Raw genomic sequence first — 22,363 nt, 5'->3', positions numbered from 1 at the left:
AAGCAAGTATCGCTGTAGTATAGTGATACTTTGCTCGTCTTTGCCATTTGGGTTCTTTCTCCCTCTTTTTTTTTTTTTTTAAAATATCTGACCTAGAGGTTTCTGTAAATATCAGCACTGGGACCCAAATGCACGTGCTTATTATGTGCAATTGTCTGTGAAAATGTTAAGCAAATAGGTTGAAACAAAGGGAGCTGATAGAGGAGAAGAGTAGCAATGAGAGAAGAAAGACTTCTAAGAGATATAGAAAGTTGAAAATTCAAAATATTTTCTGGATATCTTCTCTGCTCTCTGAAATATAATATGCAGGATTTTTTTTTTTTCCAAGTTCCTCTGTAAACCTAGGAATGAGAAATTAAATGATTTTAGTATAATGATTATATATAATTAATGCAGGAATGCATGCATTTTTCTTGTTTCTAGGTGGTTGTTCCTTTGATGAGCACTACAGTAATTGTGGTTATAGTGTGGCCTTGGGAACCAATGGATTTACCTGGGAGCAGATCAATACCTGGGAAAAGCCAACGATGGATCCTGCAGTCCCAACTGGTAAGTAAGAAGCCTCTGCAGCAGCAGAGGTATTACTCTTTGTGAGGATCAGCTGTTAGCCCTGTACAGATTACTGACATACATTGTGAACATATAATAATACTGTAGTCTTTTCAGCATTCTCTGAAGAGCTCACAGTAATGAAAATTTCCTATGGTTTTATTTCTTACTGGAAATTAACATTATATTGTTGGTGTATAGATGGCATAGATTCTACGGAATGCTTCGTTCACCTTGAAGAAAAGCACATTTTAAGAAAAGGCACTAACTTTTTCTAAAAGCCATAGCTTGTGCTTTTTGGCAATTGAAATAGCTGAAGGCCCTGCTCTAAAGCAATTGACACAATGGCAAACAGAACTGGCCAGCCAACTTGACTGCAGTCATGAAGTATTTGTTCCAGTTAATTGATTGCACTCTGACAAGCATGAACTACTTGGCAGAATTAACATCTTGTGTTGTTGCAGGGGTATTTTTATGCCTGTAAATTATTGGGCTAAGAAACGTGAAATTGCTAGGTGTCTGTTAAGGGAAGCAGGCAGAGCTGATGTAATAATAGTTTCCTGCTGTAGCCGTGGAAAGACAGGCTAGTGTTCGTCCCTGCATGTTAAATCTGTTAATAGAAAATAACCACAAGATAGCTGCTTGTTTGTTTGTTTGTTTGTTTTAATTATAGCCTAAATTGGAAGCTGTTAGTGACAGAAACTTTCAAAGCGTGACACATGGGACTACTTGTTTTGGCTCTGGTATCCCAAAAGCTAATTCTGAAAGTTACTTCTCTGGTCTTGTCTGTATGAATGCATTTCATCATTCTGAATGTGTTGACTTTTTCATAAGGGCAGTTTTATTTCTACAGCTCCTCAGCTTCAGCTCTTGTGTGTCACACTCCCTGCTTGTAGTAGACCTAACTAGAGAGACATGGCAGATATTTGAATTTGCAGATCTCACAATGATCTGAAGGAATGGGAACGCAGATAGCTGTGATGCCATCTGGAAGGCAAGAAATTAACGGGAGGGCTTGTACTGGAAAAGTTCAGTACTTTGCTAACTCTGAATGTGAAGGAAAATCTATCTTCCTGCCTTCCATCTGAAAGTGTTTTATCATCTGAAGATGCTGGATCCGTGGAGAAATTGATAGACAATCAACGGCCTGGAATGGCAAACAAACCCCAGAATAGTACAGCGTGTTTCTTAACAAGGCTTTCAGAATTGTTTTTCCCAAAACAAAGTAGATAGAGATATGTATGGTCCTTTCTCTTAATGCTGTGTTCCGTGTTATCAGGTAGCACTAATAGTTAGATCTATAAAGGTTGGAGCAGCTGCAAAGTAACGGCATCAACAACAAAAAAAGCAACATAAAAGTACAGAAATCTGAGTTGTATTAATTATATGTATATATTATTATACTGTATATGGAAGAGGAAAGATTCTAACAACTTGTAGTGTGCTGATGATGAAATATTATTTAAAGAGACCTTAAGGAGTATGAGGGGGAATGATAAAGTGCTTTGCTTTACTAATTGATGTCTCAGTACTAGTCACAGAGAACAGAAGGTCAAGTCATTAGGTTGGAAAAGAAGGCTGACCACAGCAAATGTGTACAGAACACATTTCTCCAGTAACAAAAATATGTTTTCAAAAGCTGTCCAAATGATGCTAACCTTGAGGTAAATTATGGTGTTCAATTAAACTGCCTCAAGCTTGTGGAGATGCTAGAGCTATTACTGGGAGTCTGTATTGCTGGATGGAATCTTAATGCATGTGTTTTTTGGTTACTCACTGAGGGTCTGTTTTGTGAGAATAAAGGATTACTTAAAATTCATCTAGTGGCAAAGCCAGCCAAATAAACTGATGAAATAGTTCTACTCCTACAATCAGAGACATCTTTAGAGCCAGAGTACTAGAATATTTGGTGATTGACTTTCTAATCCATTTAGTTTTTCCAAAGCAGCTGAAGCAGCATGGTGCAAATCCATCGGGTTGCAAGGGTGTCAGAGGTGGTAACAGTGTTTGGAATAAGCAACTTCCAACTTCTGGTGGCCAACTGTAGGCAGGAAATCACTTTTAGCATGGGCAGAAGCAACAGGGGCGCAAGAATGCATAGAGGTCTGAGGATGCAAGCAGTAATGCGTATTTTCTTGAACAGGATGCTGTTTTAGACACTACACAGTTCTTGTGTGACTGGAATCAGATTAAAATACTGTATTGTGAAAATGGTAAAATGTGTGAGCAGGCATTAAATTGGTTCCATGATCCTGAATAAGTCTGCAGCGCAACCTGCTGGGAAATGTTGGCAGAAAAGTGTGGCCTCACCCCATCCTGGTCAGCCCACATTAACGTTACTGTCAGAGCTATTTCCTTGTTTAAAATGTCAGCTTTCATAAGCACCAGCAGGTCCCTTTGAATTCAACCAAGCCACAGAATTCCATCCTCCTGAATACTAATGATAACATCTAGTGCTTTTTACAGTCCTTTTCATCTTTAGATCTCAGAGTGCTCTTCAGAGGAGGTCAGTATCATGAATGAGAGCTTAAGTTTGTAGTACTGTGTAATTCTCTGCTGAGACACTGCTGCAAAGGTCTCTGCTCAGGGATGACTTCCTATTTTTATTTTTATTTATATATATTTTTTGAATTAAAATGCACTCCTCAAAGGGAAAAAGAAAAAAAAACCACACAATTAAACTGCTCTACTAGCCATGTAAAAGTTTGTAGGCAATTTGTTTTACACCATTGCTAGCAAATAAACTGTTTTTCATGAATTTTGTGGTTAATTCCTTCGGGCTGGAAACTGTGTTAATTGGGGGATTAAGAAACAGATGTTTGTTGTTTCAAACAAATGTTTCAGAAACCTGAAATAAATGAATTGTAGGTATCCAATGCCCAGACTTTGGTGCAACTCTTTTCACCTCCTTGCATGATAGCAGGAGTGATTATAACAGAATATTCCATAACAGATGGGTGTTTACTTAAGCCTGAATTATCCTCAGTGATGAATATTCTACAGCCTCTGGGCTACTTGTTCCACTCTTTGAGTTGTAAAGGTTCTCAGTACTCATCTTCCATTTTCCCTTTTATGGCTTAATCTCATTATTTTTTTCTCCATCTATGACTAGGAAGAATAATCAGTTGTTGCTCTCTTTTATGATCTCTTACATAGCTGTGTACGGTTAAGTCTTTGTTTCCCAGGACTAAGTATGACCCAGTGCTTTTACCCTTTTTGAATTCAGAATGTTTTGTTTCCCTCTCTCTACTTCATGCCTTCAGTCATTACCTTCTTATCTTTTTTGGGTATTTGCCTAAAGCTCTCGTAGCAAGCTGGGATTTGAAACTCTGCATGACAGTCCTGGCAGGATGCACGGCTCTAATTCTCTTCCGGAAGTTTAGACTACAGCATGCAGTTATGTCCTGCTCCTTGTATTTCCTTCATGCAGATTTATTCCCCTTTTTTTTTTTTCCATTGGTAACCTGTCTTTATGTGCTTATGTGTTAGATGATTTGAGATGAACATGGGGTTCTAGTTTGTGTTGAATCACAGAAAATACTTCCTTGGTGGTAAAAGGGCCTGAGCTTGTGTGTATTTCAGAGGCAGAAGCTTGGTTCGTAGAACAAATTCTTGTACTGTGTTAAAACTAGTGTTGGAAAAACACTGGCTTTATTTTTCATGTTATAACACTGCAGCATTCCAGGAACCCTGCACCTGCCTACCATTGCAGCGTTTGTGAGAATATATTAATAATTGAAGTATTTAACATTTAGCATTTGCACGTTCAAAGTATTTTACTGGCTTTTTCTAATTAACTTCAATGGAGACCTAACTGGGCTGACTAGACTGGAGCAATTACTTTAATTGTGTTAAATACAGTCGTCCTCTGAATGCAGAGCTGTGGTGCAATGTGCCTTTGTGCAGCAGCGTCTGTCAGTGTTACACTGACTGTTCATCTCCTGGTTGGTTGTGTGAAGTTTCCCTGTTCCATGTTAGCAGAAAGCAGTCGGCACACAGCAGTTGAATGTCTGGCCTCATCTTCCTGACTGCTGATTTCCCTTCATTTATACAAATTGGCACTTAGTGCTAATTTACTTTGTGTGTATGCGTGTATATACATAGTTATCTTTCTGTAAAGATACACAATATCACTGCTGTTTTGGGCTGAATCAAGTAGACATCCTGTTTGTCTAAGAAGCAAATTTAGATGAACTTAGAGATGAGTGAAACGTTTAGAAGAAATTAGAGCATTCAGAATTAGCATTGTAGCAGTTGTGTGTTCCTTAGAAAGTGCAGGTTGCCTCGCTTTCCTCACTTCACAAAAATTTCACTAATTTTCCACAAAGAAACAGAGCCCATTAACAGTCAACAGTATTTTCATGCATTGTTACCTAAGGGTTGAACTTGCTTGAAATGTGTAACTCACAGTTTGGAAGCTGCAAATAGTTGTGGGAAATGCCATGAATACATAATTTTATGGGTTTCCCTGTGTGTATTTGATAAGTGTTATCAAATAACTGATAAATAATGTTGCACCACAGATTCAGAAGTGTGCATGTATTGCATTAATCTTTTGCTGTTTACATTTGAGCTAAAGCATTTTAAATGTTTTACAGTGCTTCAGGAGACAGAGTAGGTTAGTACCAAGTGACTGTCAGCTGCCCTGTTGGTTGAAACCCTAATGGCAAGTGCAGCATTGAGATGAGCAGTTCACTCTTCAGAGACACAGTCAGCATTTGTCCTGTATCTGTCCTCACACGAATTTGGAGAAGGGCTCCGTGCTGAATCCTCGTAATGGTAGATGTTTTGAGATAATGGTAAGGTTAAGACATGAACATGTTCTGAGCACTTTCTTGTGTGAGTCCATATTGCATGGCACAATGAAATGAACATAGCTTGAGAGGTGTTTGGTGTTCGAATCGCATTGATCCCTCGAACATGTAGCAGATTTATTCTTTCCTCTTGCAGCAGAGATAAGGGATGGGGACTCTTCTCTCATCTAATTGGGCATGTACTTTTGTTCCAGTAGATGGAGGGCTCACTAAGCTTCTCACTGAAAGAACAGAAGGGTTATCATCATTAGCACTGCTTCACGAAATAACCATTTAGCAAGTGAACATCATAGGCATGATGTATATCTGAATACCAGATGGCTAAATTCTACTTGGAATCCACTGAACTGAGTGAAGTTTTATGTTTCCCTAATAGGCCAAATGCTTTCCTGTGTCACCTTCTTCTTTGCAGTGAGTGGCACTGAGAACTTAGTGTGAATGAATAATTATGGAACAGCTTTCCTTGAAGATGATAAACTCCATCTATGACCACATTGAAGATTGACAGGATTGTTCAGTTTCATTCAGAGAGGATTGATGTGCAGTTAGTGTTAGCCTCCCCAAAGAACAGGGAACCTCTGTACACAGGTCAGGCATTTCTTTTTTTTTTTTTCCTTCAAAGCTAGAATGAGCACCAACATGAGTTAGACTCAGCTTTTTAAGTTTGAAAGGCAATGCAATAAAATTAACATTTTCCTGTGTCTGAGTGGATTAATACTTGCTTACAAGAAAATAAACAAACTTGTTAAAGGAATAAATTAAAATCCAACTGTGTATGTGATGAATCATGATCCAATTTTGTCTGAGAGGGGAGAAGGAAAATTGTCTCAGCTGTCTGTGCATTGTTTCTCTAAAAAATATTTTTTGTAGGGGAAATTACTAAGAATGAGTGAAATACGTTTCTCCCCACTCTTTGACTTCCACAGAAATAAACAGATTAGGCTGGGGATGGGTACTGAACTCAAAGTAATTTCTCAGCTTTTAAGGTCTGAGCAAAAAAGGGATCTGTGGAGACTTTCCGTAGCGCATTTTAATTTTGCTCTTTACCATCTCGCTTAGTGTCAGTATTTTGGGGTTGGCTTTCATAGTAGCAATAGTAAATAATTCTTCTCAATTTTCAGAATTTCGTCACTAATTTACATTGACTTGAGTTTGGGGGCATGGTTTACGTATTTTTCCTGATCTTATTTTGGTAAGTGTACATAAGAATGCTTAGACCTAGGAAAATAAATGATTTTAGAACTATTTATGGATACAGCTTTGGGATGGACAGAATCTTGTAAACAACTAGAGGGAGCTTATTTTGAACTGCACCTTTTAAATTGCTCACTCTTACACTATCTATTGGGTCTCCCCAGAAGCCATTAGTGTAGCTGATTCCTTAATAGCTGTTTGCAGCTCAGTATTAGTATTTATTTTCTCTCAGAGGAATGTATTGTCATCCATATTTTTTTATTTTCTCTAGTCTAGGTTATCTGTAAGTAAATAATACCTGCATTAGTATATAATTTGCTTTTCAGCCAAGGAAAACTAGCAATGGAGACCATGAGCAATTGCTTCTGTTGCACACAATTGCTTTCAGAAAGGTAACTCCAAGCAATTAGCCTTGAGGGTGATTCGTACCACAGATTTGATTTCTATCTGGTGTTCCATTCTAATGCCAATCTGTGGGTAGACCTACTGATTTTGGGTGGACCATAAATAGTAATGAATTAAAGTACTTGTGAAATTACAGACTTGTAAAGTCATAATCTTGCACTGAAAAAAAATAAGCATAAGTTAGTCAACTATTCTATGATGTTATATGCAGGAGAAATTGATTTAATTAAGAACACTTACCTCCCCAGAGGCTCCTTTCTGAAGGAAATTACATCCTGGTTATTAATGTTTTGTCATTTGTATCATAAATGTGAAATAGCACATTTATGCACGAGTGTGAGAAGTCAGAAGAAGGATGCTTCTGTGTAGATGGCACTTTGGTACTGTAATCTTGCTTAGCAAGGGAGAGTAGTTTTTTCTGAACATGAACAGTATAAAGATAGATCAAAGAAGATGGAAAGAATGACTTCTCAGAAGGCCTTTTAATGACCCTGAAGGAACCATGTAGGGAAGGCATGTAGTTACTGCACCTTGATGTGTTAAATGGTATGTTTGAACTGTTGTCTATTTCTGATCCTTTTCAGTGGAAACTGTCAGAAGTGGGACTGTTTGTGAGTGTCAGGACCTTTGCATTTTCACCATTAGAGAGACCGTGACACTTCCAAAGCACTGCCATGACATCATTCAGCGTCACACTGGGATGACAAGAAAGCCATCATTGTACATATTTGCATTCCATGGTTTCAGGCATATTCCTTTTTCCCAGAACCTGTTGGCTCTAACAGGAACTGATGCTTTTCAGCATCTTAGATTAGGAAAAATGCAGACTCTTAGGGCATGCTGTCCAGGTGCCAACGGGCAGACGGTTGAGAGCCAAGCTAAGGCACTGTATAACCAAAGTACTGGAAAAACATTTCTAATTTAAAACTCCAAAATGTTTGAAGGTTGGAGAGGTAGAAAGAAGATGTGTTGAATTTCATGTTAGGTTTCTTCCAAGTGGATAAATACTATCTAGTTTAAATGCCACAGAAGTTAATACAGTTGCATTGAAATAAGGCTAGTATGCAAAACAAGTTTTCTTATCCTATGACTAAGATCTTCCTTTTTAAATAGTTATTTCTATGGAAATTCTTTCTATAACAAGGGGAAGATTGATAATTTTATACTCCACTTATTAGAAGATTCAGAGCAAGGAAAAGCACGTTATAGGAAGAACAGGAGATGAGAAAGATGCGTAGGTAGAAAGAGGCTTGGAGAAGGTCTTTCTGGTGAGCTGGTGTAGTAAAATTGATAAATGTAAAAGTAGTGGCTACTAAGGAACAGAGGAAAAACAATGACTAAGGTCATCTAGAGAAGGAAAACCTAAAAGGGAAGAGGTCTGAGAGAAGAATGACTCGAGGTCTGTATGGGCAGATGGCCAAAGTCTAGGTAGATTAGATTTGAAAACAGGATAAGATTGTGAATGAGGAGTAAACGTTGAAAGATAAGGATTTACAAAAGGAAATGCTGAGGAAACAGTAGGCAAAATTACATCCCAGAAGTGATCAGAAAGCAACAGTGGAAAGCCTTTAGAGCAGAGGCTGATCAGAATACAGGCAGGACAGAAGGTACAGTCAAGGTTCAGTCCCTCATCTGCTTTAGTAGCAGAGTCTTGGCAAGTCTCTATGAAGGTTCAGCTCTTTGCAGCTGCTTGACACAAAGTCAGTGGAATTTTCGTGAAGTTCTTTGAATTCAGTGGAAACAGGATATAATCACTTATGGGTACTGTATGTTGTGATGATTGTCTGACTAATGCAGTACATTTCCTGTTTTATGTCTTCCCAGTGAGCTCATCCTTCTACTTTTATTATCATTAGTTTTTACTTCTATCACAAAACCAGACTCTCAGCATCAGAGCACAAAGCTATGTTGTAGTATCTAAGATTCCAGCATCATTGATTATTTAACTTTACCATAGACCTGATTTGCTGTGTAGTGAAATAAGTCGAAGTCTTTCCACCAACTCCTAAATAAATAAGATGAGATTTCATAATGGGCAGAGTACACAGTCTAGACTTTTAAATACTTCAGTGCTTACTTAAAAGGATGCAGGTTGTTTGGATTGAATGGTAATAACCTCAGTTAAGTGATCCCGCTGAGAACTGTGGCTACTAAGAATCCTAAGTCATTTTTTATTCTTAGGAAATACTTAGCATTTCCCATTTCCAATATTAGATATGTAGTGCATGTAAATCAGCACATTAAAAAAAAAAAAAAAAGGAAAAAAAGTCTGTTTTCCTGAAAGTCATTTATGTATGTACAAAAAGAAGCTGATAGCAACAGTTCTCACATATTCTCATGGGGAGAAATAATGTATGCATCTCCTGCATTAGGCAATTCAACGTCTTCCATAGCATTCACCTCTTTCAGAAGGAGTGGAAACTGTTGCGGTTGTATTCCTTTGAGATGAAAGTTGTAATACTACAAATTATCACTTGTTTTCAGTATTGACTAGAAAAATAAATGCAATTTATGCTTTTAAATGTGGAAAATTAAGCAAAATAAAGCAATTTTATATGTTTGAGGATCTTTTCAAATGAAAAGCTGCATTCACTGAATTCTCATCAGTTCCTTTTCTGTCATGTTTCATGATGTGAACTCTGAATTGAATGAACAGCTGCAATAAAATGGTACCAGTCAAGTCAGGGGAATTCACAGGGAGTTGAGACATTTCAGGCTGTGAGACAATCCTTTTTGAACCCTCATTTACCTTGAGAGATGGTTGACTTTTAGCATAACGTCTTTAGTTCAGCTCACAAATAGAGAGGTGTCAAGCCCTTATTTGCAGTTCTTATACTTAGTACATAAGAGTCGGCCTTGTACAAACAGAACAAAGACTCTTGCTATCACTATAAGCTGTTTATATTTCTAATTGTGGAATTAGATTTTTCTCTTGGTCTCCCCCTTCAGTTTTACTTACAGCGCAAACGTGAGAGTTAATATGAAGGAAATGGCAGAGTTGATCTTAAGGGTGTTTTAAGGAAAGCAGAACAGGAAGTGAACGACATAACTGAGGTCTAAAAGCCTTCTTGGTTCACCTAAAATAAGGCTGTTCTTACCATTAAATATCTGACTACATCCCTTTGATCCTTGAAAATGCCATTTATTGCAATGTGTGGATGTTGGCTGAGCCAGTCTGCAATCTCAGCTGATGTGTTTGTCCACACAACAGAAGCAGTGGGCAGAAGGAAGCATGCTGAAAGAACAAACGTAGGGGCAGTAAGTGTCTGCATTCCTCAAGATCTTGAAATAAGAGATCTGATTAATTTGAAGATGTTTCAGAACAAATGTTTTATGCACTGAGAGTATATTCAGTGCTTCCATTTTTTAAAGTTTATTTTTGCACCATGCATGACTATAACACCCAATATAGTAACTCTTTGAAGAGCATGATTTTCACAGAATAACTTAGTGGTGGCTTTTTGCAAGTCAGTGTGCCCTGTGAACTGAGGCTTAGTTACTTGTCGTTCAGTTACCACACAAAAAGTGGAGTTTCTTTTCACTCCGTCCGTCTCTTTAAAATGCATCCTCCCATAGGAGAAGATTTTATTTCTTTGGTATTATTTTTCCAACGTCATCTTGTTTTAATCTGTACCAATTACAGTGGTGAAGGTTGAGGTGTGAGGAATCTTGGCAGCAAAGCTGAAGTTGCCTTCTCCCTCACCCTGAGCCAAACTAAGATCTAATCAAGCTATGATAACTTAATTTAACTTCTTGCAAATGTTGATGCAGTGTAGGGTGATTGAGTGAAGGTGCACCACAGACTTTATTATGAGCTCTCATGGCCAGTCTCACTAATCCATCTGACCATAGCAGACAAATATCTTTCACCCTTTCCATTTTATAGGTTTAAGCTGTTTAGTGATATAGGGAATATTAAAAAGAGGAATCATAACCAGATCGTGTTTTAGCTTAGTTCTCATTAGCTGTTCATCTAGAACAGATTGCATAGGACAATCTTCTGGAGTGTGTCTAATTGCTGCAACATGGTAATTTAATGGGAACACATTTTTATAAGCTTGTTTAACTGCATCTGTGCCAACTGACCTCACAGCTTGGTGTGCAGTGATGCAACACTAGAAACTAGCATCTAAATGTTAGATCTTATTTGTGTGGCCCCTTTTGAACTTCATTCACTGTTGTGCCTTTTCTAATATGGCATCACTAATGCTAGCATCACTGCAGTATCCTAATTCAAACTGTTCATCCTCCGTCCCATTCATCATCCACAAATGCTTGTTTTCAAGATAGTTTTTAAGTCCTAACAGTCTTATTCCTTACATTTTTCCTTCTATTTCCTAATGTTATGAGCATTTCTTTTCATAAAATGTTCTTTGACATAGTTTGTCTAGGAACCAAGTTTTCTTGTTCTTAGGAGTGTTTTTTTTTTACATGGCAGCAAACTAAGCAGATCTCAGAACTCTGTAGTCCTTCAGCTCAATCCATTTCTGTGCATCTATCTCAAGACCTTGTGTCTGTTGTAATTTTTCCCTTTATCCCTTCTTCTTTGACCTCATCCTTCAGGCTTCCCTGTCACTCACAGCCTCAAGTCCAGTGGGCCACACCTGTTTCTTATAGGTTGCCAGGAAGAAAAGGCATGTGCATTCTGTTGCAGCTTAGCTGAATTGCTACAGAAAGCAGTTTGGCTCTGTTGGTACAGAAAGCATCCCTCAGCCTTTTACCCTTTAAGTGAGAAACAGGATTTCAAAAGCTAATTTGCTTGTTTTCATAGCATGATCTTAATTCTACAAGGGAGAATAGATGATCTAATCTAATTTAATTTTGCTCTTTGAGAAGAAGGGAGATCACTTGGCCAGCTGCTGCTCTGAGCAAACATGGAGCATGTAGGCTACAAGATAAGCTTTGAACTCTATCAAGTCTCTCGGCAGTATATGCTAATGTGTGCTGGTGGGAGATCTCTGAAACTTTTTCTTCTGATTGTATTAATTAGTGGTGCTGCTCCAAACCAACAAAGCAGTTGGAATGAGCTGTAACTCTGTAAAATAAGTAAGTGCTGTTACACACAGGGCTTCCTGTGTCCCTGATGCTTTAGTGTTTTGCAGGGTGGACTGTGAAGATGTCTATTTGGCCTGATTTGTGAAATCACAGTACTTCTATCTATTTCATCTCTTTCTAAAACTTTAAGCACGTTTTAGCACTTTAATCTTTTCCATTCAAGCTGTTCATTTGTTACAAGAGGAAAGACTGTATGTGCTAGTCTTGCATTTGAAGAGAAGCCCTTTTCTCCACAAATTTAACATGAGGTAAGAAAGCATCTCTGAGCGTCAGTAGCAATGCTAGATTTCTCTTTGCACTGTGACAAACTCCCTCCCTATCTCAGATATCAGACTTAATCGGCCTACCTGCATTTCCTGAGTACTTTTTCATTATTCCAAAAGTAAAAGCAATAAATAATTTCATTTACGATAAATATTTTTAAAGCTGTCTTAAGCTCAGATAGGAAATCTAAGAAGCATGTCTTGAGAAGCATGTATGTGTAACATAATAGACCATCCAGAATTCATCTGGCTATGACAAATTGTTTCTACAAGCATGAATGCAGTGTCTTTTATGCATGTACTCACATACAACTGCTTTAACTTTAGAAAAGGATAAAAGACTATCAACTTTAGAGCCTATTCAATACTTTACATAATAGATATTTATAGGGCATCAACTATGTTTTTTCATTCAGTTAACCTGCACTTACTCTTGGAAACGTGTTGCTTGTGTATATGTCTATTTGCTTGATTTAAGAGTTGTCACCCTTCCCTTTTGTACCTTGCTCACAAGGCACAGTTGGACCACAGCTGAGCTTTCTTCTGCATCTCTGATAGGAGTGTCATTCTGCAGGAGAATGACTGCAGGGCTTGTAGAATGTGTGCCCAATTTGCAATTAAATGATTTTTGTCTGTCATCACATCATGCTGCAGCTTGAGATCCAACACCAGTCTACATTTTTCCATCACCACAAATTATAATATTTTTTTTGCCAACCAATGGTGTTTTCAAAAATACACACGTAATCTTTCTTGCCTTCCGATGTCTAACTGAAAGTTTGCTACAAAAACGGTTACCCTGGGCAGTGTAGTAATTTCTGTTGTGTTTGTTTAATTTTATTTCTATTGTTAGGGCAGTAAATCAGTAATGTGGTGGCTGCTGTTATACTGCCGCTGAAATGAAATTCCAAAATCCCTATACAGAAATAATGCACTCACTTCGTACCAACACAACTGCTGCATGCTAAGAAAAGAATGCATAAGTGTGGGAAGCACACTGACTAATTAGCTCAGGTGCATAGAATTCAACTGATTTTTGAGTAGCCGGACGTGTGGGGCTAACAGCTATTGGATGTTTTAGGGTAGAATCAGAATGGTTCCAGCTCTGTTGCAGAGTAAACCATGCTCTCCATAGTCTTTTCATCACAGCTTTACTTCAGAACACGTAATTGTTCGAAGTATTGAATTCGAAAAACTCTGTAAACGAGTGTTTAAAAGTTAAAATAAAAATAGGGAGATGGTGGTACAACCACAACAGTAGTCAGTTAACATTGCAGTAGTGCAATCTCACTGAATTTCTGCCAGGAATGTAGATTAGAAGACATTCCGTTTTAAAAGCTTCAGCTAAGATAATTAATTGCATTTATTTTCAAGGTGATGTCGTGCTTGTTTGTGGGAATGAGCAATAGAGATTTAAAAAAATGGAAATTTCATCAGTGATTACAAAAGCGATAGTGATTTACTAATTGCCTTTTGCTGTTTCCTGACAGTTTGTATCTCTTATAAGCGAAACAGTCTGCCTCAAGTCACTGAAAACATTTGTGTGTTGAGAGATTAGGATAAATATACCACAAGTAATTGTTTAGTTGTAAATTTGTTCTTTTCTTTTGTGGGGAACTAAATTTGCCTCCTATCTTCTCCTATTTACCCTGTAACCATTAGCGTGTGCTCAGAAGACCCTAAGCAAGATTTTGGCAGAACAGAATGTAGCCAGGAGCAAAATTCTCCTTCCACATGTGCTGGAACAGAGCCCTGTAGACTTCTTTGCTCTCATGGTTTTGGCTCTGGGAACTTCTTGAAAGAGTGGTTATCATCAGTTAAACAAAGACTGCAGACTGATGCAGGTTTGATGTGTTGTCCCCATGTTGCTGCCTTATCAAAACTGGGTCTCCCACAAACTAAGCAAACAGAATTGGGCTTGATCACCTCACCCAGTTTGGTGATGCAGCAGATTGCCCACTGGGATGACTCCTGATCATTTCTTTACTACCATGGAATTTCATTGTGCAGTCACCTGTCCTAGACATGGTATATCATCAATTTACAGGTGGATATGCTAAGATTGTGAAGAAGCAGATGTTTACCTTGAATTTAAGGCTTATAAGCATTTAAGAGAAGCGTTTCTTTTGTATGAGCAAAAATGCAGCTGGATCTCTTACCTACATCCTCTTTCAGTTCAAAGCTAGCAACCTGGCCTAAGTTTTGCAAGGCAAATTCTAAAAAGAAAAACTTCAGCATCAGAGGACTGTGAGAACAGATGTGATGGGATGTTCAGGAATGGTTCCTAAAACTTTTTTCCTTCCGTAGCCTTGTGTGTTTGAGCTGGGAGTTGGAAGGGGATGCAGCTACATGACTGTATCCACACTGTGTGAGCAGGGGCTGATCCAGAGCAGAATTATCTGCACTTTTCCTTCTTTGTGCTCTGGTATTTCCTTGCCAGCAGTGTGTGGATGGCACATTAATCAATATAATGAGATTTGTGTGATTCTGTTGAGTTCTGTAGGAAAACATATTGAATGTAGATTGAATCATGCAAACGAAGGCTCAGACAAATGTCTGACATATGCGTTTCTTCAGGCATTTCAAAGTGTAATATGCAAATGGCAAAGGTGTTGATTTTGTGACCCTCATGAATAGGCAGATGTAGATCCACAAACCTATTTTCATATTCAGTGTGGCAGAGACCCTGCTGCTGCCATCAGTAACTCAGTGCCTGAGTGTTTAATAAAGTGCAACAGGAACCTCTGGATAAATAAATAAATACCTTATGCTGCAAATCAATTACTTCTATAGTAAAACAGTATTCACAGGTTTTTGGTATGTGGCTGTTTCCTTTTTTTTTCCTCCCAAAATAATTTTTTTTTTCTAATTAAAACTAATGGAAGAGTGCAAGCAAAATTAGCAAGATGCTATGTGAAGCTGTCCCATAACCCTGGGCCAGGCCTACCTTTTTTACTGCTGTAAGAACAATATGGTTCTGTGTTTAGGCTGATTTTGAAATTATCCTGCAGTACTTTGCAATGTGAAACAAATGAAAATCACCAGACACTGCTGTGTAGCAGATCCCATAAACAGCAGGTCTGTACGACAAGTATGTAGTGTGATGAGATAGGAATAGTTCAGTGAGAATACAATAAGCCCCCTCTAAGGAATGCTTTTTGGAACATCAAGAAACCCAACGAACCAACCCAACCTCACAGCCTTTGTGCACAGCGTGTGGTTATTTTCATGCACAGAGTTGGGCTGCGTGAGCAGGGAGATGGTCCTGTGCCTGGAACGGCAGTCTGGAACAGAGACTGCCTGTTTGGATGCTGTATGTGAACTGAGCCTAGAGATTATTTGCTAGAGATGTTTACTAAGTTGTAAGCCTGTGGCATGGCTTGCAGAGAAGCCAGACAGTGAGAGCATATAGACAGGAGGGGGAATGGCTATTTATGGGGGTGGATGGTGATAGGACAAGGGGGAATGGTTTTAAACTGAGACAGGGGAGATTTAGGTTGGATATTAGGAGGAAGTTTTTCAGCCAGAGGGTGGTGAGGCACTGGCACAGGTTGCCCAAGGAGGCTGTGGATGCCCCATCCCTGCAGGCATTCAAGGCCAGGCTGGATGTGGCTCTGGGCAGCCTGGGCTGCTGGTTGGTGACCTGCACACAGCAGGGGGTTGGAACTGGATGAGCGTTGTGGTCCTTTTCAACCCAGGCCATTCTATGATAAAAAGGGATATGTTGGTGGAAGCTGCCTCTGTAGATTTGCTTCATTTTTCTTTGGTTCCTCTGCTATTGTTCTTGAGGAGCAGGAGGGATTGAAATGGAAGTAGTACTCTGGTTCTCTATTGCAAGCTTGTGTATTGCCCTGTCACCTCAAGTGGTGGAAGAAATCTGGAGCTACTTAGGACACCCACTAAACTCTGAATTCAGCACTTACTTGTCTTAATCCAGCAGTTGCTAGTTGCATTTAAAGCCCTTGAGCCCTGTTGAGTTAACTGTTGTGACTGTCACCCGGTTGTTTTTCTTTCCTGCTCAAATGAGATGTCTCCCCTGAAAATAACATGAGTCTCACATGCAGAAAGCACAGCTTTCAAATGTTAAACCAGATGGCAATTATCCTGAATTAGTCTCTCATTTGCAATACTCTTTTTTTTTTTTTTTAAACTTAAAAACAAAACAACAACTAAAACAACAGCCAAAGCAACCCCTTAGCCATTTGTGATTATTTTTGTTTGGTATTTAAAGACTTGTCTGCTTTTAATTGGTTGCCAAAGTCATGTACTGTTTCTTGTAGAATGGAAAGGCAATAGAATCCTTCTGGGGACAGGACTTGTGCTATGACATTCAATGGCAAGGTTGTACATGAGGGACATGGTTTGGTTCTAATCTATATGGAACAGTAAACGTCAAGTACTTAACTGGAGAATACATGTTTTTACATTTGGACAATCTACATTATTTTCCTCCAAATAACATGTTGGCTATATACCATATTTCTCTGCTTTTGGAGCTTTTGTTTTCTTAATTACATTTTTAGAGCTATAATATAGAATACAGGCAGAAGGCAAGAGACTCCCTGTAAGCTTATTTAACTTACTTATGTGGACTGTAGATGGATTTGTGGAGTCTCTAGCTCTGAAAATGGCCATCAGAAAGCTTTGATCTCTCTCCTGCCTTCATTCAGGACGTACTGTTCCAGTAGTAAATCTGAAGATACAAAACAATTTTATTTTCATTTCATAGTAATTTAAAACAGAACTGGTTTTTTTTGTGCAATGAGATGAATAATTTAGAATTTTGAAATATAAATACTGATTTCTGATATGTGGGCTACTCCAAAAGTAATGCCTCCTGTTTTATGATGCTGGTGCATAACATCAGAGGCAGGTGTTGGTGGGATGGCAGCAGAGGTTGAACCTTCCCACCAATATCCCATTCCATTTTGTTGCTGTGTGACAGATGGCAGCAGAGGGACAGTCTGACAGAATGGTGTCAACATGGGAGCGTGTATGAGGCAGAGGTTTGGAACTGAATTCCTTCATGTGGAAGAAATGTTCCCACTGACATTCATTGACATTTGCTGAAAGTTTGTGTAAACCAAAGAGTGCACGTTGACGCAATGGGGTGGGGGGAGTGCATTTCAGCAACTGCAACAGCAGTGTGAAAGACAAGCTACATTCTGGACAGCTGTCACACCATAAAATGAAGAGTATCTCCATCAGCTCATCTGCATGAATCAGCAACCTGGGAACGGTGTACAGGGCTTAATATCAGCTTCAGTGCATTGGAAATGATGGTGACTGTGTTAAAATATTGGAAAGCCTGTGCCAAGTGGGTCCCACGGATGCTCACACAGGAACAGAAAGAACACCATATGCAGGTTTGTCAGGGTGTATTGAACCACTGTGAGGATGAAGGTGACAGTTTCCTGGATGGCATCATTGTCGGTGACAAGATGTGGCATCACTGCTACAAGCCAGAGACAAAATGGCGGTCTGTGTAGTGGTGATGCAAATTCTGCATCAAAGAAAAAGCTGAAGATACAGCCCTCAGTGGGTAAAGAGATGCACACTGTTCTTTGGATCTGAAAAGGGGGGATCCTTCTGGATTTCCTGGAAACCGGACAAATTATCACCTTTGATCATTACATCATAACTGACTGAGCTGAAAGCTTCAACTTCCAAAGCCCGCCAGAGAAGAAGATGTTCTCAGTTTTGCAGCAAGATAACACCAAGCCCCATACCAGTTTGAGGATCATGGAACACATTGCCTGGACTGTCCTACTGCACCCACCTGGTGCAGCTGGATTTGGCTCTCTCTGACTTCCATTTATTCGGGCTGATGGAAGATGGACTGTGTGGGCAAGACTTTTCTAGCAATGATGCCATCATAGTAACTGTGAACCACTGGGTCACCTCTGCTGGTGCAGATTTTTATGAGCATAACATGCAGGCTTTTTCTTGTCCGTCACTGGTGAAAATGCACAGCTAATGACTGTGTTGAAAAAGAGTGTTTTATAGCTGAGAATTTGCTATACATCATGTACACAAGTGGTGTGCAATAACAATAGCTCTTTGTATCTGTTGTTGTTTCCATGGAAATAAACAGGAGGCATTACTTTTGGAACAATATATATAAAGTCTCAGGTCCTCATATAGTTTCTTTGCAATGAAGTAATCTGTTATGGATCAGGTAAAGAAGAAAGCTTCTGCTTCCACAAAATCATTCTGCCTTTGGTGGTTGCTGTGTGACCATTTAGGGGTTTGGAACGCAAAGTGAAACATAAGCGACAAAGATTGTTTTATTGCAGTGTGCTTAGATTACTTTTCCAGTGTGTAAAACACACAAATATTCCTATGTACATTCTGACATTTCCAAAAAAAACAACCCATGTATTCTGATGCTGAATATGCTGAATATGATAAATAGCCTTAGTACTTGGAGGCAGTTAGAATTTTTTGTCAGTTGAAAAATCTCATAGAAATCTGAAGAGTGTTCAAGGAATTCAGGTACTTAAATCCCACTCTCACATATAACTCAGTGTTTTGAAATGTAAATTTTACTGGTATCTTAAACATATATATGTGTGTGTGTATATATATTAAGTACTTCAGAGAACATTACCTATAAAGTATTTATTTGTAGCCATAGACTGTTCAAAGTATGTGCAGTAAGATACCACCATCTAACTAAGATACTACTAACATAATTCCTAATCACATTGTAAGAGTCCACAGACAGGTTTCTAGATCACAATCAGTGGTTTTATAATTCATTGTCCCCCAGGGCTCGGTACTGGGGCTGCTTCTATTTAACATCTTTATTAATGATCTTGATGAGAAGATTGAGTGCCCCCTCAGTAAGTTTTCCAAGTTGGGAGGGAGTGTTGATCTGCCTGTGGGGAGAAAGGCACTACAGAGGTACCTGGATAGACTGGATCGATGGGCCAAGTGTTGGGTCCTGCATTTTGGTCACAACAACCCTGGGCAGCCCTACAGACTTGGGGAGGAGTGGCTGAAAAACTGCCTGACGGAAAGGGACCTTGGTGTAGTGATGGGCAGTTAGCTGAATATGAGCCAGAAGTGTGCCCAGGTGGCCAAGAAGGCCAACAGCATCCTGGCTTGTATCAGGAATGGTGTGGTGAGCAGGACCAGGGAAGTCATCCTGCCCTGGTACTCGGCATTGATGAGTCCCAACCTCGAGTGCTGTGTTCAGTTTGGGGCACCTCAGTACAGAAAGGACATGGAGGTGCTGGAGCAAGTCCAAAGAAGGGCAACAAGACTGGTGAAGGACTTGGAGAATATGGCCTCTGAGAAGAAACTGAAGGAACTGGGGCTGTTCAGTCTTGGGAAGAGGAGACTGAGGGGAGACCTTATTGCTCTCTTCAAATAGCTGAAAGGTAATTGCAGCAAGATTGGGGTTGGTCTCTTCTCACTGGTGACAGGATGAGGGAAAATAGCCCTAAGTTGTGCCAGGGGAGGTTTAGGTTGGATATCAGGAAAAACTTTACATAACGGATTATTAAACACTGGAATGGGCTCCCCAGGGAGGTTGAACCACCATTCCTGAATGTGTTTAAAAACTATTTGGATGTGGTTCTCAGGGACATGATTAACTGAGGGTTGTTAGAGTTAGGGTAGTATGGTTAGGTTGTGGTTGGACTTTTGATGTTCTTAAGGTCTTTTCCAACCTGAGCAATTCTGTGATTCTATAATGGGATCAAAATCTTAAAAGATACAGATGGGAATTTTAAAACAGGAGGGTAGAAGGTGTGGAAAGGTTCTAACTCTTCTTCTCTAACTCTTCTAAATTCTGTCCTTCCAATCTAGATGTAAAGTGAGATATTAAATGCAAGAAGAAAATAGTTGTTGAACTGAATCTTGAATCTGCACTGAGGAGGCAACACAAAAAGTGTGTTTAGTTCTGTGTAAGGCTGGAGATAAAAGGATAATGACCACAGAAGGAGGAGAGAGAATTGCATCAGCCTCTGGAATGAAGGTTGATGTTTGTGTGCATTAAAGAAACTATTATTATTCCCTAGAAATATCCATGGAGATCTGAAGTTACTATGTGTGCTGTGATTAAGTATATGTTTTAGGTCTTTATAGCATATGAAGTTGCTGAAATAAGTCCTAGAACTGGTATATGGAATCTTTTGACATATGAAAATCTGTAGCAGGGCACTGAAAATACAAATTCAAGAGTTTTGTAAAGTAGCATATTTATAATTGAAAGAAGGATAAAAGGATCAGAGTTTGTTCCTGCGAAGAGAATAGGGCAATAATTGATTTGTGATTTCTGGACAAATGAAAGGAAATGAAATACAAAAGGCTGAAAAACAACAGTGTAAGTACACACACACAAAGGCAGTAATAGAAAAAAAAGAAGGGATTATAAAGGATAAAGCTGATGCCTTTAATGCACTGCTTGGCAGTATTAAAAGCACAATGAAAAGCAAACAAATTCTGCAATGGATGCACAGAAGGAGTGAAAAACCTAAAGGTATCTTCATGGCTGCTGGATGACTGTATTTAGTGGAGCTTACCCCATTATAGAGGAGCTTTTAGAAGAGAGATGAGGATTCACCAGAGGTCAAACTGGAGTGGTCTCGAGTCCTGAGGATCGGAAAGTATTAAGAGCGAACAGGAAAATATTGTTTTAATAGCATTTAGAAAATAGAGAAGGAAAATGATCAACAGAGGGCCTTGTTGAATTATAAGACTTCTACTGGGAATAAAATGAACACATGCTACAGGAATATCTGAGCTGGTGATGCATTTAAGAACAAGGTACTGTGAACTAAAAGTGAGAAGGGGCTATGCACATTAATTTAGCCACAGCTCCTTAGAATAAAGAGAAATGCATCAAATAGACTTTCAAGGAGAAGACTAGGGTAAATGCTCCAAGCAATTTTAAAACATTAGCTAAGTTTTATCTTTCAGACTGTGGAGAGAAAAGTGCTTTCCACCAGCCCTTCAGTCCCCCATAAAATTTTTCCAGACTTGCTTTGCAAAAAAGTTTTACACATCTAACTCCTTCTAATGTTGTTGGAAGGGGTCGGAGAGCAGAGAGTAACTGTGACTACTGGGTTTGTTAACGAAAGGCCAGGCTAAAGAGTGTAAGAAGAGGAGGATACTGAAGTTATATGGAAAACGAGCATCCAGTTGACCTTGCTGTTCAGCTGGACCTTCCCCCAAAGTTTCTGTTGCTTGGCAGTTTTAGAGATGAAATACTCTTTATTTTTTTTTCTTAGTAGATGCTTTTCTGAAGACACAGGCATTTCAGCCCCAAAACTGCTTTGGCTGTTTTAACAGAAGTTAATTAAAAGAAGTTAAAACCCTGGATTGTTTGTACCTTGCTCAATATCTGCAGCACTTAGCACTGGGCTTTTGGAACAGGAATACAAAATCTTTCCTAAAAGGCTACAGACAAAGTCATTCTCCAGTGGAATAAAGGCTTCTTGTGAAACATGTTCATTTTAATTTAAGGTGAATGAGATTAAAACTGAAACTGTATTGCCTCAAGATAATTACCTGCTGTACTGTTGGTCAGTGCTAGCTCTTTAGCAGTTATGGCTTGGTTAACTTGCTAGTGCTTCAGAGATTGCATTAGTCCTGTTTTTTTTTTCACACAGCCTTCCCCAGGCACAGAACTTTATTAGGGAAGTACAATATGCAGTGCTGTGCTGGTGACTGAACAATGCACAGCAGAGCTGAAGGCAAAGGACCCAAACCAAGTTTTGTCTTACTTCAGTCTGCAGAGCATCATACACAGTACTACTACATTTTCTGTTTTCTGCTGTATTTTTAATTGATTACTTGCTCTAATTATCCTGCCAGGTATCCATTTAGGCTACAGTCATCTTCAAAACAATGTTTGGTATGTTCTGTATTTGGCAAGTCATGTTCTCACTGAACAGTCGTATTTTGTGGATTCTTGGTACTTTGACTAAAAGACAGTTTGCTCATTAACTTGTCTAGATACTTGCAGCTCTTACAGGTCAACATTTTCAACACCTTGGTTTTGCAGGTAATGTTTTTCAGACTTTGAAAACATTGCTCTGTCCTGAAGCAATGATGTTTGTCTTGGTCAAGTAA

At 39.0% G+C, this 22,363-nt stretch overlaps 1 protein-coding gene across 1 annotated transcript in view; it reads left to right on the top strand.

The window, feature by feature from the left end:
- The first annotated feature begins 398 nt into the window (after positions 1–398).
- The window catches only part of PTPRT (protein tyrosine phosphatase receptor type T), a 305,115-nt gene continuing 283,150 nt past the window's right edge, over positions 399–22,363 (top strand). Inside the window, exon 1 of the mRNA XM_042834507.1 lies at positions 399–549. Within this exon, the coding sequence (XP_042690441.1) occupies positions 399–549 (151 nt within the window). The remainder of the gene's footprint in view (positions 550–22,363) is intronic.

Source organism: Centrocercus urophasianus, unplaced genomic scaffold (assembly GCF_019232065.1).
Source record: "Centrocercus urophasianus isolate 14NV4802_14NV808 unplaced genomic scaffold, USGS_Curo_1.0 seq_47, whole genome shotgun sequence".
In the NCBI taxonomy this organism is placed as follows: Eukaryota; Metazoa; Chordata; class Aves; order Galliformes; family Phasianidae; genus Centrocercus; species Centrocercus urophasianus.
This window is presented reverse-complemented; position numbering and strand designations above follow the sequence as displayed.